We start from the raw sequence: 22,019 nt of genomic DNA, 5'->3' as shown, positions 1-22,019 counted from the left end.
GGCTAAGGTGTTTAAAGTGTAGGTGTAAGGAAAAATGTTTTTTGTTAAGGTACGAAATCGCCGTCCTCTACTGGATATTACACCCAACGTACGCATATGTTTGTGTGTTTTGTATAAACACCTTCTCATTTCCCAATCCCTCCTGAGAGCCACCTGACCCAGCGGCTGAGTGAAACTCATCCTCTTATCGATCTGACAGATCGGAACATTATCATTACACCATGGCATCTTTACACCGTGACACTATTAAACTATTACAATCTGTACAATATGACCCTGGTCAACTATTATACTACTGAAGTATTACAATATGAATTGCCTTCATTAGAGATAGTATTGTGCTTTCAAGCCTTAGTAATGCACTTTAGTCCAAATCTTCCTCTGCTCTAATAAATGATGCATTGAGTAGAACGCTGTACATCAGCACTAAAACGACAACTCATTGCACCATTACACTGATTCACTATTCTAATATCATACTGCAGACTGACTACTATTACATCATTACACTGACTCATTATTATATCATACTGCAGACAGACTACTATTACATCATTACACTGATTCACTTTTATAATATCATACTGCAGACTGACTACTATTATTTCATTACACTGATTCACTTTTATAATATCATAATGCAGACTGACAACTATTACACCATTACATTGATTCACTAATTTAATATCATACTGCAGACTGACTAATATTACACCATTACACTGATTCACTATTATAATATCATACTGCAGACTCACTACTATTACATCATTACACTGGTTCACTATTCTAATATCATACTGCAGACTGACTACTATTGCACCATTACACTGATTCACTATTCTAATATCATACTGCAGACTGACTCCTATTACATCATTACACTGACTCATTATTATATCATACTGCAGACAGACTACTATTACATCATTACACTGATTCACTATTATAATATCATACTGCAGACTGACTACTACTACACCATTACACTGATTCACTATTATAATATCATACTGCAGACAGACTACTATTACATCATTACACTGATTCACTATTATAATATCATACTGCAGACTGACTACTACTACACCATTACACTGATTCACTATTATAATATCATACTGCAGACCGACTACTATTACACAATTACACTGATTCACTAATACACCATTACACTGATTGATATTATAATATCATACTGCAGACTGACTACTATTACACCATTACATTGATTCACTATTATATCATACTGCAGACTGACTACTATTACACCATTACACTGATCCACTATTATATCATACTGCAAACTGACTACTATTACATCATTACACTGATTCACTATTATAATATCACACTGCAGACTGACTGCTACTGCACCATTTCACTGATTCACTATTATAATATCATACTGCAGACTGACTACTACTGCACCATTTCACTGATTCACTATTATAATATCATACTGCAGACTGACTACTATTACACCATTAAAATTATTGATAATATAATATTATACTACAGACTAACCGCCAGTGGTACAGAAGTCCTGCACATAGTACATTTAGCAGCCATTCAAACTAAACTAAATCTCACAGTGACTTGTGTATTTGACAACACCAGAGTTGTGTTATTTGCCAAAACCAGGGTTGTATTATTCGACTCATGCACGAGGCTCACCATATTCAAAGCCAAAAACTGAGCATAAATTGGAAAGGATGTATTTGAATAAAAGCCTCCACTGAATAAACATATTGTTATAATAAGTGCATCATCATCACTGAGACAGGATGTTTCCAGCCGTGATTCCTTCTCAGTCAGCCAGCGGGCTGCATTTTTCCAAATGTCCCAAATGACAGCTAATTTCTTAAGTGGTGCACACATTCTGAACACAGTGGGCTCTGGTAAAAGGTAGGGCACTGAAATTGAAAATAGGGCGACATATGGGACACACATTTTGTTTCTCTGTGCCAGGGCCAGTGCTGAGAATGAAGGGGTCTGAGTTGGTCTTTGTCGTGTTCATTTGGGGCCAAATGGTGGTCCTGCTGTACCGTCTCCCAGACGTGGGGGCCAAGAGACGCAGCCAGCTGTGTTCCTGTTCCAAGAGGAGCAGAGAACAGGGCAGCTCCCTGTGGCTTTATCAACGGCATGCCAGCACATCACGTCAGGCTCACTCAGGCGAGGACAGGCAGAGAGCAGCCCGGCTACTACTGGTCTATTGGCCTCGTTCTTTTGTCTCTCTGTCTCTCTTCGCTGCCAAACACAGAAGACTTCTGAGAGATGACAACGTCCCAAATGGCCCCCTTTTCTGTGTTTTGTGCATTATGTATGGTGTGCAGTGGAGGTCACAACCATTAGGCAAGGAAGGCAGTCTCCCCAGAAGGCCTAGGGCCCCGTGAAAATTCTAACTTAAACAAAATGTAAAAAATATAACAATACGTTATGTTTTTTATATATATTTTTTGCTTTAAAAATAGGATCATGTTACTCAAAATAATACTCAAATTAAATCATGCCTTCTAACATACATTATTTATTTTGTATATTGTATAACCCCCTGTCTTACTCAAATGGTTTGTCCCATATTGTTTCTCACAGCAGCCTGCAAGACGTTAGGTATCTTATTTAGTAAGCCTGAACCAGCAACACTGCTCAAGAGATGGACAGAAAAGTAAAAAATCAATAAAATGAAATGCTCATATGTGAGCAGAGCAGAAAAAAGAAGAAAGGAGGATAGTAACGTGAGTGTCCATAACCGTAGTAGCTTAGCAGCTACTATGTGTATCATACATAGTACATACATAGTAGAATTGCTTAGCGGCTACTGCTATTACTGAATATTACAGTTGGACAGTCACACAAGAAAGCTGTATCCCTGACCTGGACCATCACGTTCGGCCATCAGACAGAGTTTAAGGAGACATTGATTCAATTCCATCATATCGTTCTTCTAACATCACGCATTTTGATTATGATGGTGATAGCATTACTGACTGTGCTACTCATCACAAATTAGCGATGTTGATGTTTACCCTCCCCTGGCTCCCCCTAAACATTCTGACTACACAGTGACACAGAATATAATGTCTGATCCAGGTATGTTTACCCCTCCCAGATGATAGACAAGGAAAGGTGCAGCATCGTGACAAAAAGGGAGGTAGGCCTATATGAATGCACTTGATTAATCATGATTAAGAAACTACACTTGAACAAAGTGGCTAAGTGCTTTGTGCTTCACTGTAATCGTAGCTTATAAGGTAGTATGTACCCTGCCAGATAACCCAGATCATTATTTTAAAACTAATTGTTTGTGACATAACCATTCAACAATAAAAGAAAGAAGGTATGTTCAAAATTGTTGCCGGTATGGCTTAGATAAGGACAATAAGGTAAAAGAATAGATGATGCGGGCGTACAGTGGGCTTTGTGGAGTGTGCTATCAAAACTATGGCTGCATTTCTGCATGATTGTATTTGCACATTCTGAGGGACCACTGTGTCTGAGGGAACCTGCGCTGCGGTGTGTGTATGTGTTGTGAGGGATTTGGTCCATATGTGTGTGTGTGTGTGCATTGTAAAGGTTTAACTGGTACTTTATGTCTTCAGCCCTGTCATCCAAGGGAACATCCAGCAGTGACTGGGGATTATAATAAATCCACCTAGGCTCAGCTAACCCATAGTGAGTTAAAGGTCTCCTTCACACTCTATTTCTTTGTCCCACTTCTCTATTTTTCTTCCTATCTATCCCACCATCTTCCTCTCTCTCACATCTCTGTCACGTCCCTGTCCTCTCTCTTTTACCTTCTCTCTCTCTTCCTCTCTCTCAACTAATCTTTCTCTCTTGGCTCGCTCTGTCTCATCTTCTCCCTCATTCAAAACGTTTCCCTTCCTCATAATCTCCCTCTGTCCCTACCTCGCTCTCAGTTTCTTCCTCGCTTCTCCCCCGTTCTGGAACAGAAGAACAAAGGAAGTGAATCTTGGGGCCAGTGAAAAGGTAGCAGATGGGGGCCGCAGGTAGTTGAAGATAGACCAATAAGGCTGTGATGTTAATAACAATGTGTTCTCTGTTAACTTAACTGGTAAAATAAGGGTTGCTCTAGCTCAGTGGTTGTCAAATCCCTCCCCGGGGGGACCCCGGACATTCCACATCTTATCTGTAGCCCTGAACTAGCACAAAGTTATCAAAGGCTTGAGGATTAGCAGACAAGTTGAATCAGGTGTGCTAGCTCAGAAGTGGTTCAAATACCTGGACCAGCTTGAGTTCCCAGAGGAAAGGTTCGAAAACCACTGCTTCGTAGCTCCTTGGTTACCTAGCCGCCAGTGGGCACTGTAGACATGGATTTCCTGTAATGTCATCCTGTAGGTATAAATGCATGTCTGTTCCCGGATGTCCAGCATCTGACAGGCAGACTAAAACAGATGTCTGTAATAGTAGTCCCTCACCACGAGAGTCCTGCACTGTGGCTTTCTGTGAGTTTCCTTACAGGGCTGTTAACGTTGAGAGTACTCTCCGAATCAAGCCTACTGTGTTAGGATGGCCCTAGCCTGGCAAACATCAGAAAGTGTGTATTTGTAAATGTGTGCGTGTTCGTTGAGATGAAAACGTCCGGATTAATCCATTGTCTTATTTTTAAAAGAAATATTTAGAAAGGATGTTTGGTGACACTTTGACACCGGGTGGTTTATGATTAGAGACTGTTTTTCTTTTCTGGTTTTTCTGTAGGGCGACGGTATAGCAATCTAACTTGGGTTGAGAGAGCTTGTACAAAGAGTTGGGCCGAGATCCACAAAGCATGAAAAAAAATGTTTGAAAGACTATAAAAGCTCCCGGCTCAGAGTAGGTTTTAAGACGATGTTAAGACACTGCCAAGAAAAACTCAGAGACATGTCTCAAATAAACTCCTGGACGTTTTTCTCAGCCAGTAATCTAGTTTGAGGTGACCAATGGAAATGAGGCAACGCCAGCTGTGAACTCTGCAGCACTTTCCGACAACCACGGTGCATGTGATTGTAGCATACATAAAAAAGTATGCAGGGGCCCCCTGAATGACAAAGCCGTAAAGTCTCTGCCTGACAGTTAGCTGCTTTATTGTGTGAACCGGGTTTAAATCCTGCACTGGAGTGCCTGGGGAGGTTGATGCAATAGGCCAGCACCATCCTGGTATTGGCGGGAAAATTAATCACATGGTTGCCTTGACAAGTCAAGCTCTAGCGACTCCTTGTGTTGGCTTAGGCATCAGTCAACTAAACCAAGGTAGAAGGCCAGAGAGTGATTTCCTTTTGAGTTCTGACGCTCTTCAGAAAACAAATACCTTGACATACACTGTGCAGAGTCCGCTCAGAGTTTCTGCGAAAGAGCAGAGCCTTAATCATGAAGTGGAGATCACAAAATTTGTAAATGGCTACATGTTTAATATTATTTTTGCCTGACACAATCAATCACTGAGCCTGCTTTTAGTCATTCTTGCCTAATATGCTTGAAAATGATCTGCCTTAAACAAACAGCAGTATTGTGTTTCTATTGGTATTGGTTTGGTTCAAGCCTTCGAACACACTGATTACGTCCACCACTGCACTTCATAGCAGATTTAGCAACCTAGGGTTTCTTGGAGGACTGTCTAGCCTGACTGGAAAACGTCTTCTCTGACCACATACAGCGCATCCAATCTGAGGGCCTGCTGACCACAAGTTTGAGGGATTGTATGGGTGTTCCTTAAGGATTATTTTGGACCGCTTGCTGCTGGTAACTCCCTCATCCGCTCATATGCCAGCAACAATGTTCTTTGTACAATTATCCTGAACGGTTTTCTTGTTCTGCATCAGGGCATCATTCATACACTGTAAAGTATAGGCCTATCCCTGTGCAAAATACCTTTGTAAAACTAATGAATCCTACCGGGCCTCGGTTATAATGTAGTCCGTGCGCTTGCCGTTAAAAGGCTCATTTATAAATTAGATGTAATTTAACACACTGTCCGTACAGTCACCAGCGCCCCATTCGACATTCACCTCTGTCTTTTACACCCTGGTTACTTGGCATTCGCTACATATACTTCATCAGCCTCACTGGAACCGACAAAAGGTTAAGCATACGTATTGTTAGGAACGAAAATACAATCATAAATTAGTACGATCATTAAGATAGTAAAACATGAAACGTAAGCGTGAAGCATGGCTTGCTATCGCTCTACTAAACCCTGTAGCTCCTTTAGTCAACACTAATGTCTGTTATCCACCACCAGTGATTTTAATGAATTGCACAAGACCCCAAGGATTGATGCTTTCATCACAAGTCACTCCTGAAAAAGGAAATGCCCTGCAATCAAATAAATGTGTGCACGCACACACACACAAGTTACTTTAACCTCAATAAAGTAACATTTATGCCTAAACTTTACCTAGATGTAATGCCTAACCTTAACCCTAAACTTAACCAACAACGCCTGAACCTTAAAGAAACCCCAATTCTAACTATAAAATAAATTGTAAGTTTGACCCTAAACTTAAACCCTGAGTTTAGTAAGACCTAAAACACACACACGCACGTTTTAAATAGGCTGTTCAGTTGCTAGTAGTGAGCTGAGCTTAACTGTACACTTCCATCCAGGACCAGGACAAACAAATTATTTGTTGTAATAAATAAGTGTTGTGCGTTTTACAATTACATTTTACTCTTTGGTTTAACCAATATGACGTAATTGCTCATCAAAATGAACCAACGAGTGCCACCTGTCGACCAAATTAACTAGTCAAAATGAACGAATAGACTTTTCCTAATGTTTTACCCATCATGCACCTCGCGTGACAGATTCTGTGTTTTGACTAATATAGTTGATAACAACAATATATTTCTATTATTAATATATTGCGCAATACACGGGTATTACTTATCATATTGAACAGGGCACGATAGCTGTTTCTGGGTGATTAGATTAAATTCACCGGAGTACGGAATGTCATGTCCGTGAATGCCCCCCAGACTTCTCGCTACAAACGTCAGTACACTCTGGTTTCTCTTCAGATCGCATAAATCTTTCGCCTTTTACTAAAGATTTCCGTGGAGAGGAACATTATGAGTATCAACTAATTTTTTGATGCCCTGCCTTACGGCGGGGCTTTCTTTTACTGTTGAAAGTGAACAAATAGTTAAGTTACTGCACGGGATAGCACCGTAAGTGGAAACCGAGATTTTTTCTCATCGCTGGTGCGAATGCTGCCAAGTTTCGCGTGTTCGGTTGACAATGTGTTTATGTATTATATAAACACGTTACAAATGACAAGTTGTACACTTCCATGTATTTATTAGAATTTCATATGTTGAATGCAATTGACTCCTCAAATGTTATACTCCTTCAGCACCGGGTCCTCTGATATAAAGTTGTTGCACCCTGTAGTTTGTCTAGTGATCTGCATACTGAGCTGACCAGACCAGCCTCAGGGGCAAACATACTATTTTACGCAAGTCTTTCACAGACAAATTCGTCAGCGATATTACGTTAGAGTAACGTTAAAGACAGAAGTAAACATGGTTCCTACCTTTAACCTGCATCTCCTACCTCTTGAACAATGTTTAGGATCTGTCAGTCTGCTCATCTTTTATTATGTTTAGCCTTCCTTGGTCATCCACTGTAGTGGTCTATCAAGTCTCTGATCAATTTCTTCCTGATTTGGCCCGCTTGACTTGCATAAGCGAGTCAATAGCAAGAACAATCTCAAGAACCCATTGACTTAACACAAAGATATTTAACACAAAGACGTGGGTCTTTTTATTGGCAGTGGAAAATAAGTTTCAGTATTTTATTGAAAGTAGGCAATAAATAATACTGTGATAAAAATAGTTCATAGGTACTCAGACTGTACATCATTTTTGTTACAATATCAGGAGAAAAAAGGGAGAACAGGAGAATAATTGAAAAAACAGGACTGCAAGCGAAGGGGATAAATCATAAAAGCCAACAATTCTTGTGTTTTTAGAGAAATCCCAGCATATTTATGATGGTGCCGCCGAGTCATTATTCTAGCATTACTGTGCTAATGTTGAGCCTGACTGTCCCCCCACCCCCCACCCAAACATCCCCCACACCGACCTTCCTGTTCTTCACACTGCCTATGCATGTTATTTTAGCACTCCTCCCGAAAGGTTTCGGTTACGTTTTTTGGAAGGATGAGATGAAACTGCTTAAACTCTAAGTTGTGATGTTGTACTTTAGAATTGTAAATTAGATTCGTACAAGCACAAAATATTAGTCTGACATCGTAACAGGGTGTTTGTACGTTCACAGATCTAATTTCACGCTTACATTTCATGTTTTACTATCATACCAATTAACGTTTTGATTTTGTTACAATTTCAACACAACCTAGGCTTAACCTTTTGGCAAAAATCTAACTCCATACATTTGAATTAAATCCCCCTTCCACCTTAGTTTGAGTCCTAACTTCCAGTAGACAGGTATCTCAATCTGGTCTACTAAACCCTGTAGCTCCTTTAGTCAACACTAATGTCTGTTATCCACCCCCAGTGATTTTAATGAATTGCTAAAGACCCCAAGGATTGATGCTTTTCGTCACAAGTCACTCCTGAAAAAGGAAATGCCATGCAATCAAATAAATGCACACGCGCACACACACAGACGTTTTAAATAGGCTGTTCGGTTGCTAGTAGTGAGCTGAGCTTAACTGTACAGTTCCATCCAGGACCAGGACAAACAAATTCTTTGTTGTAATATATAAGTGTTGTGCGTTTTACAATTACATTTTACTCTTTGGTTTAACAAATATGACTTATTTAATTGCACATCAAAATGAACCAACGAGTGCCACCTGCCGACCAAATTAACTAGTCAAAATGAACGAATAGACTTTTCCTGATGTGTTACCCATCATGCACCTCGCGTGATAGATTCTGTGTTTTGACTAATATAGTTGATAACAATATATTTCTATTATTAATATATTGTGCAATACACGGGTATTACTTATCATATTGAACAGGGCACGATAGCTGTTTCTGGGTGATTAGATTAAATTCACCGGAGTACGGAATGTCATGTCCGTGAATGCCCCCCAGACTTCTCGCTGCAAACGTCAGTACACTCTGGTTTCTCTTCAGATCGCATGAATCTTTCGCCTTTTACTAAAGATTTCCGTGGAGAGGAACATTATGAGTATCAACTAATTTTTTGATGCCCTGCCTTACGGCGGGGCTTCCTTTTACTGTTGAAGGTGAACAAATAGTTAAGTTACTGCACGGGATAGCACCGTAAGTGGAAACCGAGATTTTTTCTCATGGCTGGTGCGAATGCTGCCAAGTTTCGCGTGTTCGGTTGACAATGTCTTTATGTATTACATAAACACGTTACAAATGACAAGTTGTACACTTCCATGTATTTATTAGAATTTCATATGTTGAATGGAATTGGCTCCTCAAATGTTATACTCCTTTAGCACCGGGTCCTCTGATATAAAGTTGTTGCACCCTGTAGTTTCTCTAGTGATCTACACATGGATGTAGCACAAAATTCTGGGCCCTGTACATAGGCGGTCTCTGAGGGCCCCTCCCCACTTTATTCAAGATTCAAACATTTTTGAGGGCCCCTCTACACATTAGGGCCCTATATACTTAGTACCCCTTTTCCCCCCAGTCCAACGCCCCTGGATCTACATACTGAGCTGACCAGACCAGCCTCAGGGGCAAACATACTATTTTACGCAACTACTCCACAGACAAATTCGTCCGCGATATTACGTTAGAGTAACGTTAAAGACGGAAATAAACATGGTTCCTACCTTCCACTGTAGTGGTCTATCAAGTCTCTGATCAATGTCTTCCTGATTTGGCCCGCTTGACTTGCATAAGCGAGTCAATAGCAAGAACAATCTCAAGAACCCATTGACTTAACACAAAGATATTTAACACAAAGACGTGGGTCTTTTTATTGGCAGTGGAAAATAAGTTTCAGTATTTTATTGAAAGTAGGCAATAAATAATACTGTGATAAAAATAGTTCATAGGTACTCAGACTGTACATCATTTTTGTTACAATATCAGGAGAAAATGGGGAGAACAGGAGAATAATTGAAAAAACAGGACAAAAACATGATTTGCATTTTGCAACTAAATCACAAATGGGAGAAAACAACTATGTAGAGTGGAAAGTAGAAGTCTTCGGTTCCGTAAAATTATTTGCCTTGAAAAAAAAATGTATTGACTCTGGAACCGGTGTTGAACAACAGATTAAAAGACTGATAAAAACAGCTTTTGCCACTAGAGTAGAAACAAACACACAAGAGGGACAAGGAATAAATAACAGAGAGAGGAGCTCGGTGAAAGACAACGATAAGGCTTGATAAGAGGTCTCCGTTGTACGAAGCGTTTACAATGTATTTTTTCTTATGAAGTGGATCGCGCCGTCTAGGGGGAGTTTGCTGGTCGCCGAGGGTTAGTTGAGGCCACAGTGGAATTGGTCCGTCGAGAGGAGAGCCGCCACATTCTCGGCTCAGGTACATGCACATTCATCATCACCACGCATGCCTGGGCTTCTGTTAGTGCTCCAGGGGAAGGCAGGTAAAGAGATGGAAGGTGGAGGTAGGCAGGGGAAAGAGGAATGGAGTGTCGGTATGCAAGGTTGACCCGAGAATTGGACATTCTCCGCATCGTGACTGTCTCTGTTTGAACGATGCGTCCGAAGTTAGCCCTCGCCTTCGCTACCGTTTATGGCTTTTGCGTTTGTCATCCAAGAGTTTTGGTTTGGTTTCGCAGTGTAGAAAAAAAGAAAAATTGTCGTTTGCCACGTCACTGGTTACCAAGGTCACCTGGGGACTCGAAAGTTACGGTATGGTGTTTATCGACCATAGCGTTATAACAGTTCGTGAAACGATTTCAGTCAGAACTCCAGCGATATTTCTTATATTCACATATCCTCACTGAAATAGAAGAGCTGCATTTACAAATAACCACCATTGATATGTTTGACAATAATACAAGATAGGGGGAGATTTTGGGGGGAGGGGGGCATTCAGTTAAAATATCACATATTAAAAGTCAATTCAGCATGTTAAAACTTGGGGAGGGGGCAGATCTGGTCATTACAAGATCAGGAATATATATATTTATATATATAAAAGATTAGATAAATGTCTGTTGATATAAATATACAAACTCCAGACCGTTGAAAAAACATTCAGTTACATCTGAGAGTTAACCTTGATAAGGGCACAGTAGGGAAAGTTTGATAAAACAGAGATTTAGATAGGTGGGAGAAAGAACAGATGGATAAAATAACAAATATAATTTTTTTAAATGTCCCACCAGCATACATAAATAGATTAATAAACATCGACAAATCTAGGACGTGTCCCCGCACAGGAGAACAGAGGTTGGTGACGTCATCGCTAGTTCTTTTTTTTTTCCTCTGACAATAAAACTCTGGTGAAGTGTCGTTGCTATAGTGACGTCGTTGCTACGGTAACGCCATCATGGCTAGTTCTTTCCTCTCTGTGATAATAAAACTCTGGTGAAGGGGTTGTTGCTGGGTCAGCAGCCACTTCTGATTGCGGAGAACTCACACCCCTTGTCCTCCAACCAGAAGTCACCTATAGAAATAATGAGGATAAACTGAGAAAAGACAGAGAGGAAGACAGAAAGAGAGACAGTGGATGAAGAGAGGAAGGAAAACAAGGAGGAAAGAGAGAATAGAACAGGAAATGCAAAAGAGCAGCAGATGTAGAGGGGAGAGAGGAGAAGGAGAGAGGAGAAGGAGAGAGGAGCGTAGACATGCGTTAATATAGCCAAGAAAAAGCAGAAGCATGAAAAGCTGCTGTAACAGACAAGATCCATTTTGTGGAGTGTGTGTGTGCGACCTTACCATATCTAGTGTGTGTTAGCAGGAGTAGGTCCTGACCGTGGCCGTGTCCAGCCTCTGTATTGCAGACTGACTCCCTGTATCCCCACAGCAAAATCACATGCATAAACATGCAGTTAGTCACTCTCAATCACCAACAACACACACACACACACACACACACACCCCACCCCCCATGACAGACATATACGCAGGCAATAACCCCCCCCCACACACACCCACCCACAGACAGACACACAGGCAATACAGACGCACACGCACGCACCCCTGGACCTAACGTACCGTCCACAGGGTTCCTCTTTGGCTGCATGGAGGGGGACGCTGCGTTGCTATTGGTCAATCTGAAGTTGGCGGGCAGGGTGTCGGCTGAGCCGAGGGACATGCCTCGTGTGTCTTTGGGCCGGAACTTCTTCCTCCAGGAGGGGGCGCGCCGGAAGTTCTTATCATCGTCCTGGAAGAGATTCAGAGAGGAGAAAGGAGATGGGCAGGAAATAAGTACGCGTGTGTGATGGAAACACTGAGCTCCCCAGCCACAACTGAACAGTTACGTGTTGGTAACGTCACGTCTCACCTCATCTAGTCTCCTCTCTGTGCCCAGGGCCAGTAGACTGTTATACTCCCGCTCCAGAGCTGCTCTCGCCTGGCAGGAAGGAAATAATAATCTGATTAGGTATTTTACCTTTATCTTACCAATCAAGTCAGTTAAGAACAGATTCTTATATACAACGACTGCCTGGCAGGAGTTAAAAAGGGCCTCCTGTAGGGAAGGGGTGTAGGGATTAAATAAGTACAGACAACACAGACAACACAGACAACACAGACAACACAGACAACACAGACATAACACAGACATAACACAGACAACACAGACAACACAGACATAACACAGACATAACACAGACAACACAGACATAACACAGACAACACAGACAACACAGACAACACAGACAACACAGACATAACACAGACATAACACAGAAGAAAAAAGCGAGAAACCAAGCACACATAAAAACACCAATAAACTAAAAAACAACTAACAAGAAACGGAAAAGCAGAGCATGACAACAGCACATGATCTAAACATATATGACAAACATGATCTAAACATATATGACAAACACAGACCCGGCAGCAGGCAGTATAAAAACAACACACCAAAAGACAAACGTGTTTGGAGTAGAAACACAGACATGGGGACAGGAGTACAATGAGCCATCGTAACAGGAAGCAGTTGCAGGTTTCAGTAAGGCCGCTGGAGATTTTGTGTTTGAATGCGTCAATGGTGAGAAACCTTGATCATTGTGTCGTTTTTTTTAAAGCTAATTCTCATCAGAGGATGCTGCTAACAAAGGAGGACCGACCCAAGCATGTGCCTGCTTTTGGGAGTTTTAACGGGATATGTTTAGCAGAGCAGACAGTGTTTGTAGGAGTAGAGGGATTAAGTAGACATCTTAGATTGACTATGTAATGACTATGTAATGACTATGTAATGACTATGTAATGACTATGTATTGACTATGTATTGACTATGTATTGACTATGTATTGACTATGTATTGACTATGTATTGACTATGTATTGACTATGTAATGACTATGTAATGACTATGTAATGACTATGTAATGACTATGTAATGACTATGTAATGACTATGTAATGACTATGTAATGACTATGTAATGACTATGTAATGACTATGTAATGACTATGTAATGACTATGTATTGACTATGTATTGACTATGTATTGACTATGTATTGACTATGTATTGACTATGTATTGACTACCAGAAACAGGGTGAGTGACATGTAAAAACAGAAAACCCTCAGCTCTGGTGTGCTCCCATTCATTTATTTAAATGCATAAAAATAGTGTTTCAATCCAGTTGGGATCTTGATCAGGTCATACCATTTGAAGATCCCATTTGGATCAGACTCTGTTTTTGGGACTGACGTGTTCATCCTAGCACTGGAGTACAAGGATTGAGATACCGAGGTGGAGTCCCCCTGGAGGGTGGTTAGAGAATTGTAACAATCTGACTTTTTATACTATTGCATTTGTATATTTTTCTTTTAATTGTAAAGCACACTGAATTTCTTCTATGTATGAATTGTGCTATATAAATAAACTTGCTTGCTTTTGTGTGCTCTGATAAATTCACCACTGGAGTTGAGGAGATTTTTTAAATAAATGTTTCTGTCCTGCAGCTGATTAGTTTAATTATTTTCACCTTTCTCTGCATTTCCATTTAAGTCAGTAGTTTAGAAGACATGTTATTCCAGAGCAACTTCGGGTGGCGAGAGCATACACACGCTGGACCTCCTCTGGGAATCGAACCCACAACCCTGGCGTTAAGCCCTGTGCTCGACCAACTCATCCACACAGGACCAATGTGGGTGGATGACTGTGTGCAGATCTTTCTCTTTTGACCTGAGTGGCGCTCAGGAGGGCGGAGCTGAGGGGGGCGGAGCTACTTGTGTGTGTGTGTGTGTGTGTGTGTTGCATTGACTACCTGTGTGTTCTGGGTGGGGATCTGCAGCAGCAGGGCGAGGGCATTGTGGTCGAAGGTCTCGTCCAGGGCCAGTAGAGCTCCATGCACTCCGCTCTCCAGCAGGTTGGTGCTGTACTCCTTCAGCCCAATGGACTGGACCCAGCTGGTGACCCGCTCGTTGCTCCAGACCAGCACATCTGTGTTACCAGGGGAGAGTCAACCAAGAGGTGTTGAAATGCAGCTGACATGTCTGACATTGCCCACTTTGGAAGGTTAATTGTTTGCAGAAATAAATCACAAAAGCCAACAATTCCCGTGTTTTTAGAAAAATCCCAGCGTATTTATGATGGTCCCGCCGAGTCATTATTCTAGCATTACTGTGCTAATGTTGAGCCTGACCCCTGACACCCCCCACCGGCATTTCCCCCCCACTGACCCCTGGACCCCACCCCCCCACCCCACCAACACACACCCCCCCCCACGACCCGTCCACCCATTCCAGTCTGTCCCGCCACCCCCCCCAACCTGTTGACTGTTGTCTCACCGTGATCCTGGCTGTTACCTTGCAGCTCCAGCAGGGACTCGTCCCGCCTCCTCTCCAGTTCCTTCCGGTCGTAGTTCAGTCTCCTCAGACACATCACCCCACACTGGAAACTGTTCCTGTTCCACAGAGACACGCGCTTGGGTTCAAGTTCAACACACAAGACACACGCTTGGGTTCAAGTTCAACACACAGACACGCACTTGGGTTCCCGTTCAACACACAGACACGCGCTTGGGTTCCCGTTCAACACACAAGACACGCGCTTGGGTTCCCGTTCAACACACAAGACACGCGCTTGGGTTCCCGTTCAACACACAAGACACGCGCTTGGGTTCCCGTTCAACACACAGACACACAAACTAGATCTCCATGGCACCATTTGGTCCCTTAACAGTGGAATCTGTCCATGTTTTATCTTGGCCTTTCACTTATGAAACTGTCCACCAGTTAGGCTTTCTTCACGCATCTCCCTCGCTACCATTCTGTTGTCCCTCTCTGGTTAAATCCCAGTACCCATTCCCCACAGGAGGCCTTTTCAGGCCTGATTGTAAATAATTTGTGACTTGCCCGGTGAAACAAAGCTTACCTATGGAAACTGTCCACCATTTTGAGCTGTCCCCTCAGGTCCTTCTTGGTGAGGTGGTCCAGCATGCGGGCATCTACCAGGGACTCCATGAAGTAGGATCGGTACTGGGGCAGGCCCAGACTGGGCAGCCACTCGTTACCGATCCACTCGTGGTTCATGTCTCCATACGCTAGTGTCTGCGAACGGGCGAACAGGGGTCAGAGGTCAGAGTGCGTTTGGGAGATGACAGAAGAGAGAATAGCAGGTCATCAACACCGAAACTAAAGGGCACCAGGCTGTTGCGTTCATTTTTTAACGCGAGTAAAATAAAAAGGTCACACCATGATTAAAAGCAACAACAACCGCTAAGTCAGATATTTACTGGGATCAGTATGGGAACTAGACTGAGTCTCTAGAGTGGGTCTCAACTCGGGAAACTGGAGACACTTAGTGATCACATTCAGCTGGAGAAAAACAAACTAGGTTCATTTTTGTCCTGGCAAGTGGGAGGGCTAGGAAGTAGAACAATAATAAACAACTAATAAACAGGAAGTGGGATGTGACCCAACTGTACTACTAAACGTGCCTGGCATGAGGTAGCACAGTGAACAAGTCTCTGACTAAGTGGTCAGAGACTACAATTACCTTGAGGGCCTAAGAAAAAGAGGCCTCAGAGTAATCAATGGCTCCACCCACCCACCCAGGTCTGTAAATCTGTCCTGTCATTTTCGGGACCTACGAGGACCATGTCTGTCACCAGAATGGTTTCATGGAAAACCACTGCTTTCTAGCTGCACGCTCGTGGCTCAAACCAATATCCTGTTTGTGGTTATTGTAGTCTTTCTAGAAAGACGGGTTCCCGCCCCCCAATGTCAAATTAGTGGAACTACACTCTGTGCTTGGAAAAAAACGTAATGGGTAATCTTTATGAACTGAACAGAAACTGTCCAACCCGGTTAAGTTCCGGTCTAGCACAGCGAGAACAATGGGAGACAGCGGTGTCCAAACCTGGGCCCAGCTGCCCTCGTCATCCTCCTGCGGTTAGCGGGGTTAGCATGGTGAGAGAGAAGAGAGGCGGCGTTAGTGACGGCGTCAGGCGTGGGTTACACGGTCGCACTCCATTCTCATGTTCATTCCAGCCGATTCAGCGAGTACACTCAAATCAACGTTCTGAAGTTTCCAGATTTTTGACAAATACAATGTATAATCACTCAAACGTTTGGTAACTAGCTATGTTAAACGTTTCGTTGTGTAAAGGGTTTTTGCCATAACCCAAAAAAACGGAATGGGCGTTGGTATACCAGACACCACATATATTAATGCGAGAGCCAATCATTGATCCTCTCTCATCCTTCTCTAGCCAGCTGATTGGCCGAATGACCCATCTCCGATGTCTGGCAAGACATTCTATGGTGTTCTTTCTGAGACCCGCTAAAAAGAACACATCCTTGGAAGTGTTATACTTTCAATGCCTTTCAACTGGAAGCTTTTAGAAGTTGCATTCTGAATGAACTGGAATGAAAGCACTAACAAACCTCTTCCCCAGAGGCGGTGTTAGTGTTGCGTTAGGCAGATCAACATGCAACTCATCAAAACCAGTCCTAATTTCACTTCACGTGTCAAACATCAGCTCCAGGCTAAAAAAACAGTCCTCTTAAGCCAACGAAATGGTATTGATTATTAACCCAGAATTCTTACTGGAATGTATGGCGTATTATTTTAAGAACCAGCAGTCTGGCACTTTAATTGTAATACCTCTGCCTGTAAGACTACATTGGTATTCTAGGAGTCATTGTACCGTGGGCTGAGTAAGTCCCAGGTGGAATGGAACAGGACTGTGTAGATACATATATACACTATTTAAAATTAAAGCCATTTTGATTGTAACTTGACATTAGCCTGGATTAGGCTGGGCCTGGAACTTTAAGACCGAACCAATCTAATCCAGGAATTCTGATTCAAAAGTGTCATTATAGACAATCTGTCCCACACTGGTCACCTAACCACAGAAGTGCCCACAAAACCCCAACCATGCACGTACTGACACCTAAAAAGCCTAAACCAAGGCACCAACAAATAGACAAACAGGACCTGAGAAAAGTACACCCACCTACAAACACACACAGGGGATAACACTTAAAGATGCATTCTGTGACTGTGGGCCACTGGTTGTAAAAGTGTCGAGTCAAAAAGGCCCCCCCCCGCCCCGGAAATGGTGTACTGTCATTTGGGACCCATGTCATCAAAACCACGAAAACTCATGGCTAGCTGAGGTATCATGATGATTCTACTTCTCGATGATGCTTATATAAACACCATATTACACATGGAGCCAAAAGTCCCAGAATACATCTCCAACTACTAACCAAACCACTAGAAAACTACCAGTTGCCAGTACCAGTGACCGACCAATGGCCCGGTAGACTAACCGTGGGCGGTGTCGCTGCCAGACACTCCAATTCTTCGTGTGTGACCCATACGTTCCCCGTTGACTGATCATGTGTTAAACCAATCACCAGCACAGCAGGCGTGTGACAGGAGCAAAGGAAACAGTGGGTGAGATTTACCATCCCAAGAGAGACAGGGACAGGGACAGATAGAGAGAACAATCAGGACTGTCCTTGTGAACGAGTGATGCTCTTTGAATTACGATTGGTGGACAGTGAGAAACACATTTAGCTGGTTAGTGTGAGTGACAGCGGCATGCTCCAATCAGGTGATAAGGAGAGGAAGAAGAGGGCGGGATCATCCAGGGTCTACCACGGCTTCCGCGGACTCTGTTTTGTCTAAGCCTTGGGGCGGCCAACTGCTCTCGTGTTAGTCACGGTAACGCGTGCGTGTCTCTTACGGTTCTGGAGGTGGGTGGCGCTGAGGGGGAGGTGAGGGACATAATCTCCTGGATGGCCAGTCTCAGCTTGAGGCGGTGGAGCGGGTTGCTGATGCCGATCTCCCTCTGAATCTCCGTGTCCGACAGGGCTGACATGATGGCGCCGCTCTTCACGTTGGCACGGCACGCCGCCACGTACCAGGCCGGCATGCCCACCCACAGCTGGAGGGGGGGGCAGTGTGATGTTGAAGTGCACTCTGTGTGTACATTGTGTGTGTGTGTGTGGGGGGGGGGTGTGTGTCACTCACCTCCAGCCAGACCACGACTGTAGGACCGTCCCACTGGGCGAACGGCAGACCCTGCCGGCGAGCCTCTTCCAGCAACTCATGTCTAAAACAACACAGAGTGTTAGAGGAACACAGACAGAACGCATGCACTTAAGACACACACAGACACACACAAAGAGAGCCCTTCTCACCACACACACACACACACACACACACGCACGCATGCTCGCACCTCAACCTGTACACCGTTAAAACACAGGAACACATGCACAACTATCGCTGATACCATGCTGGGGTAAAATGAAGAGAGAAGCTGAGGAATCTAACCCTGCGGCCATTTCAGACCCAGAGACAGAGGAGAAAAACAGAGAGAGAGAAGGCGCCAAACGTCCGGGCCTTTCCAGGATATTTTGGCCAGGTAAACCAGTCCAACTTCTGAAGCTTGGCACGTTTAATCACTATATCTGGAGGCAGATGCCTGGTCCTGATGCAAGTCCAGCAGGCCGCATTCCTGCCAAGCCTCTGTCAACATGAACAGGCCGGGCTACTCAACTACAGTCCGGGAGAGTTGAAACACTTGTGGTTTTAATTCTCCCGATCTAGTCAGGGCTCAGACCTGGGACACCAGGTGAGGATAATTAACTGCCAGGCAGAAACTAAAGAACTGGACCAGAGTTCAGCCTTGGACTAAGGCATTATTGAAAATGTAGTTGTTTTCACAAAGGTTCAGTATTTGGGGGAAAATGTTAGTCAGAAAGCATTTGTATGAGAAGAATCAGTAGGTTACGGAATACATGCAGAATACATGTCAGTAACTCTCTCAGGTATTACGCTTCCTGGGTTATTTTTGTATACTATTTGGGTCCACAAGATGGCGCTATACACAACTGAAATATTACAGCAGTGGTATTACAATAACCAGTTTGTGGTGAAGAGACTGCCTTTTTTTCACCGGCTTTAGGTCCAGGGACTGGTTTCTCAAAAGTGATTTACCTTAACTTATCATAAAGCAGTTTTACTCAAAGTAGCAAAACTGTCTCCAGAACCAAACCTGAAGGGACATGAGGACCACTGACTGCAGGTTAGGGTGAAACTTCCACGTTAGCGCTACATTCTAGTCAATTCAGGAAGTACACACAAACTCAAATTCTCTCCAAGTGTTTTAATGAAGACATTTTGGAACTGGAAGTTGGCGGACTTTCTGAATTCACTGAAAATCCAACAGAATTGGCACCCAACCCTGAAAATGAACAGTGGCACAAGATGGCTCCAATAAAGTTTAACCAGACGGAAGGCAGGCACATTCATGTTAGTGAAGGTCATACTGAAGACAGAACGCACTGAGAAAAGTACATCAGATCAGGCATGTGAAAGAACAGCTGTCTGGGGTCTTAGGAGAGCTTGTGAGGGCAGCATGAAGCAGACTTGGTGGAGGCAAAGAGGGCAAAGTCAGATGGAGAACACTTACCCAGTAATGGGACTACAGATGAAATGAGGGGATGAAATAAAAAGGGGGAAAATCAGCTAAATAAAAAGCAGTGAACTGAAGCCAATTTAAAAACAGTGACACAAAGCGAAACTAGTTAAATGGGTAGGTTGTGACTGTGATGCTTCCCATTCATGAGCAAGCTGCTTCCATTGCATTCTAAGAACAAAAGCATCAAGTAAAACACATAACACATTCATGTTGTCTTTATAAGCACCATCAGAAGATTCACAGCGAATCACATCAAATCACCGCCTGATCATTTCAAGCAAAAAGAAACAAAAAAATGAATGAATGTGAGATGAAAGCCTAATGCCATGCATAACATAAAACTTGGCATGATGTAGTTCAAACACACACGGGCTGTTTTCCCGGACACAGATTCAGACTCAACATGGACTGACAAATACAGCATCTTGAATCGGAGGCCGGGGAAATGTCCCTTAGTAAATCAACCCCTGGCAGGACGGTTGGGGTGCAGTGAATTGTGGGATGTAGGCTTGATTCCGTGTAGGAGGGGCAGAATGAGGGCACCGTCCTGAGTTTGGGGTGTGGCGGGGCGTGGCTGGGTGTGGCACGCAGGAGCATGACAGTGCTGTAGCAAGGCCACATTATTTACATTAACATGACACAAGCACCCAAACAGATGTTTGGCTGGAGCCATTTCTCAGGTACATCTGGACCAGTGTTCTGCACTATCATCCCACCTGGAGCCATTTCTCAGGTACATCTGGACCAGTGTTCTGCACTATCATCCCACCTGGAGCCATTTCTCAGGTACATCTGGATCAGTGTTCTGCACTATCATCCCACCTGGAGCCATTTCTCAGGTACATCTGGACCAGTGTTCTGCACTATCATCCCACCTGGAGCCATTTCTCAGGTACATCTGGACCAGTGTTCTGCACTATCATCCCACCTGGAGCCATTTCTCAGGTACATCTGGACCAGTGTTCTGCACTATCATCCCACCTGGAGCCATTTCTCAGGTACATCTGGACCAGTGTTCTGCACTATCATCCCACCTGGAGCCATTTCTCAGGTACATCTGGACCAGTGTTCTGCACTATCATCCCACCTGGAGCCATTTCTCAGGTACATCTGGACCAGTGTTCTGCACTATCATCCCACCTGGAGCCATTTCTCAGGTACATCTGGACCAGTGTTCTGCACTATCATCCCACCTGGAGCCATTTCTCAGGTACATCTGGACCAGTGTTCTCCACTAAGCCCCTATATGGGGCTGCTTTGATGAATAACACAACATAAAGCAAACCTCAATGCAGTGGGGGTAGAAATCTGGTCAGGGTTGTCGTATAGCGTTCAGACCAATAGACAATCTGTTTTATTGTTCCAATTCTAGATATTGAGACATGACATTGTTTTAAGCAACTGCCAAGTCAATGTCTTTCTTTGGGAAAAAAAACAAACATTCTTTCAACACAAATAATAACCACTTAAACGGTTTAAATTTGAATCACAGAAAGACTAAGACTAATCATACTATAAATTACATTATTATAGACCCACTTTCGTGGAACTCTGGAAACACTGGGCATTAACTTGAAATCTTCCCCATCTTAAATGGACCACTGACAGGGCTTACACAGAACGTTGTCATGTAAATGCATCATGATAATGCAGAAACCACTCAAATAGAACCTCTGACAGAACCCATCTACTCTAAAAAAATAAAATAAAAAATAAAACCTACAGACAGATCTTAGAGAAAACAATGAATTCTGAAACACCTACTTCTTCTGCAATTTCCTGTTCTTCTCTGCAGGGCCGCCTAGCTTGCTGAGCCCCAGTGCATCCTGGGGAGAGTTCTCCGCGTCTGGGGTACCAGCTGAGAGGACAGACAAAGGGTCAGAGGTCAACTTTAGTCCAGGTTGTCCAGGTTACTATACGTGGTCCTCCTTTCGGTGCCTAAGCAACATGACCATGGGGTTTTAGGGAAAGT

The 22,019-nt window shown here is 43.3% G+C and overlaps 1 protein-coding gene and 2 non-coding genes across 19 annotated transcripts in view; 2 read left to right on the top strand and 1 right to left on the bottom strand.

The window, feature by feature from the left end:
- Positions 1-6,997: 6,997 nt before the first annotated feature.
- Positions 6,998-7,113, top strand: LOC114829538. Its single transcript, XR_003777451.1, has one exon. It is a non-coding gene; the product is annotated as a U5 spliceosomal RNA (small nuclear RNA).
- Positions 7,114-9,088: 1,975 nt separating this feature from the next.
- On the top strand, positions 9,089-9,204 carry LOC114829539. The gene has a single exon (XR_003777452.2). It is a non-coding gene; the product is annotated as a U5 spliceosomal RNA (small nuclear RNA).
- A 722-nt stretch (positions 9,205-9,926) lies between these two features.
- Positions 9,927-22,019, bottom strand: part of ppfia1 (PTPRF interacting protein alpha 1) — a 49,278-nt gene continuing 37,185 nt past the window's right edge. For 3 of the 17 annotated variants that reach the window (XM_029124610.2, XM_029124632.2, XM_029124615.2), the window contains 13 exons: positions 21,812-21,905; positions 20,039-20,050; positions 18,592-18,673; positions 18,305-18,505; positions 17,886-17,948; positions 16,465-16,491; positions 15,478-15,653; positions 14,892-15,007; positions 14,369-14,544; positions 12,432-12,500; positions 12,143-12,323; positions 11,864-11,937; positions 9,927-11,613 (listed from right to left, as the gene is read on the bottom strand). In XM_029124610.2, coding sequence (XP_028980443.2) covers positions 11,879-11,937; positions 12,143-12,323; positions 12,432-12,500; positions 14,369-14,544; positions 14,892-15,007; positions 15,478-15,653; positions 16,465-16,491; positions 17,886-17,948; positions 18,305-18,505; positions 18,592-18,673; positions 20,039-20,050; positions 21,812-21,905 — 1,256 coding nt within the window. In that variant the 3' untranslated portion in view covers positions 9,927-11,613; positions 11,864-11,878. The remainder of the gene's footprint in view (positions 11,614-11,863; positions 11,938-12,142; positions 12,324-12,431; positions 12,501-14,368; positions 14,545-14,891; positions 15,008-15,477; positions 15,654-16,464; positions 16,492-17,885; positions 17,949-18,304; positions 18,506-18,591; positions 18,674-20,038; positions 20,051-21,811; positions 21,906-22,019) is intronic. The other 14 variants (XM_029124634.2, XM_029124639.2, XM_029124645.2 and 11 more) reach the window with 12 other exon arrangements.

This window comes from Esox lucius, chromosome 2 (genome assembly GCF_011004845.1).
Source record: "Esox lucius isolate fEsoLuc1 chromosome 2, fEsoLuc1.pri, whole genome shotgun sequence".
In the NCBI taxonomy this organism is placed as follows: Eukaryota; Metazoa; Chordata; class Actinopteri; order Esociformes; family Esocidae; genus Esox; species Esox lucius.
The sequence above is the reverse complement of the archived record's forward strand: the minus strand, read 5'-3'. Positions and strand labels throughout refer to the sequence as shown.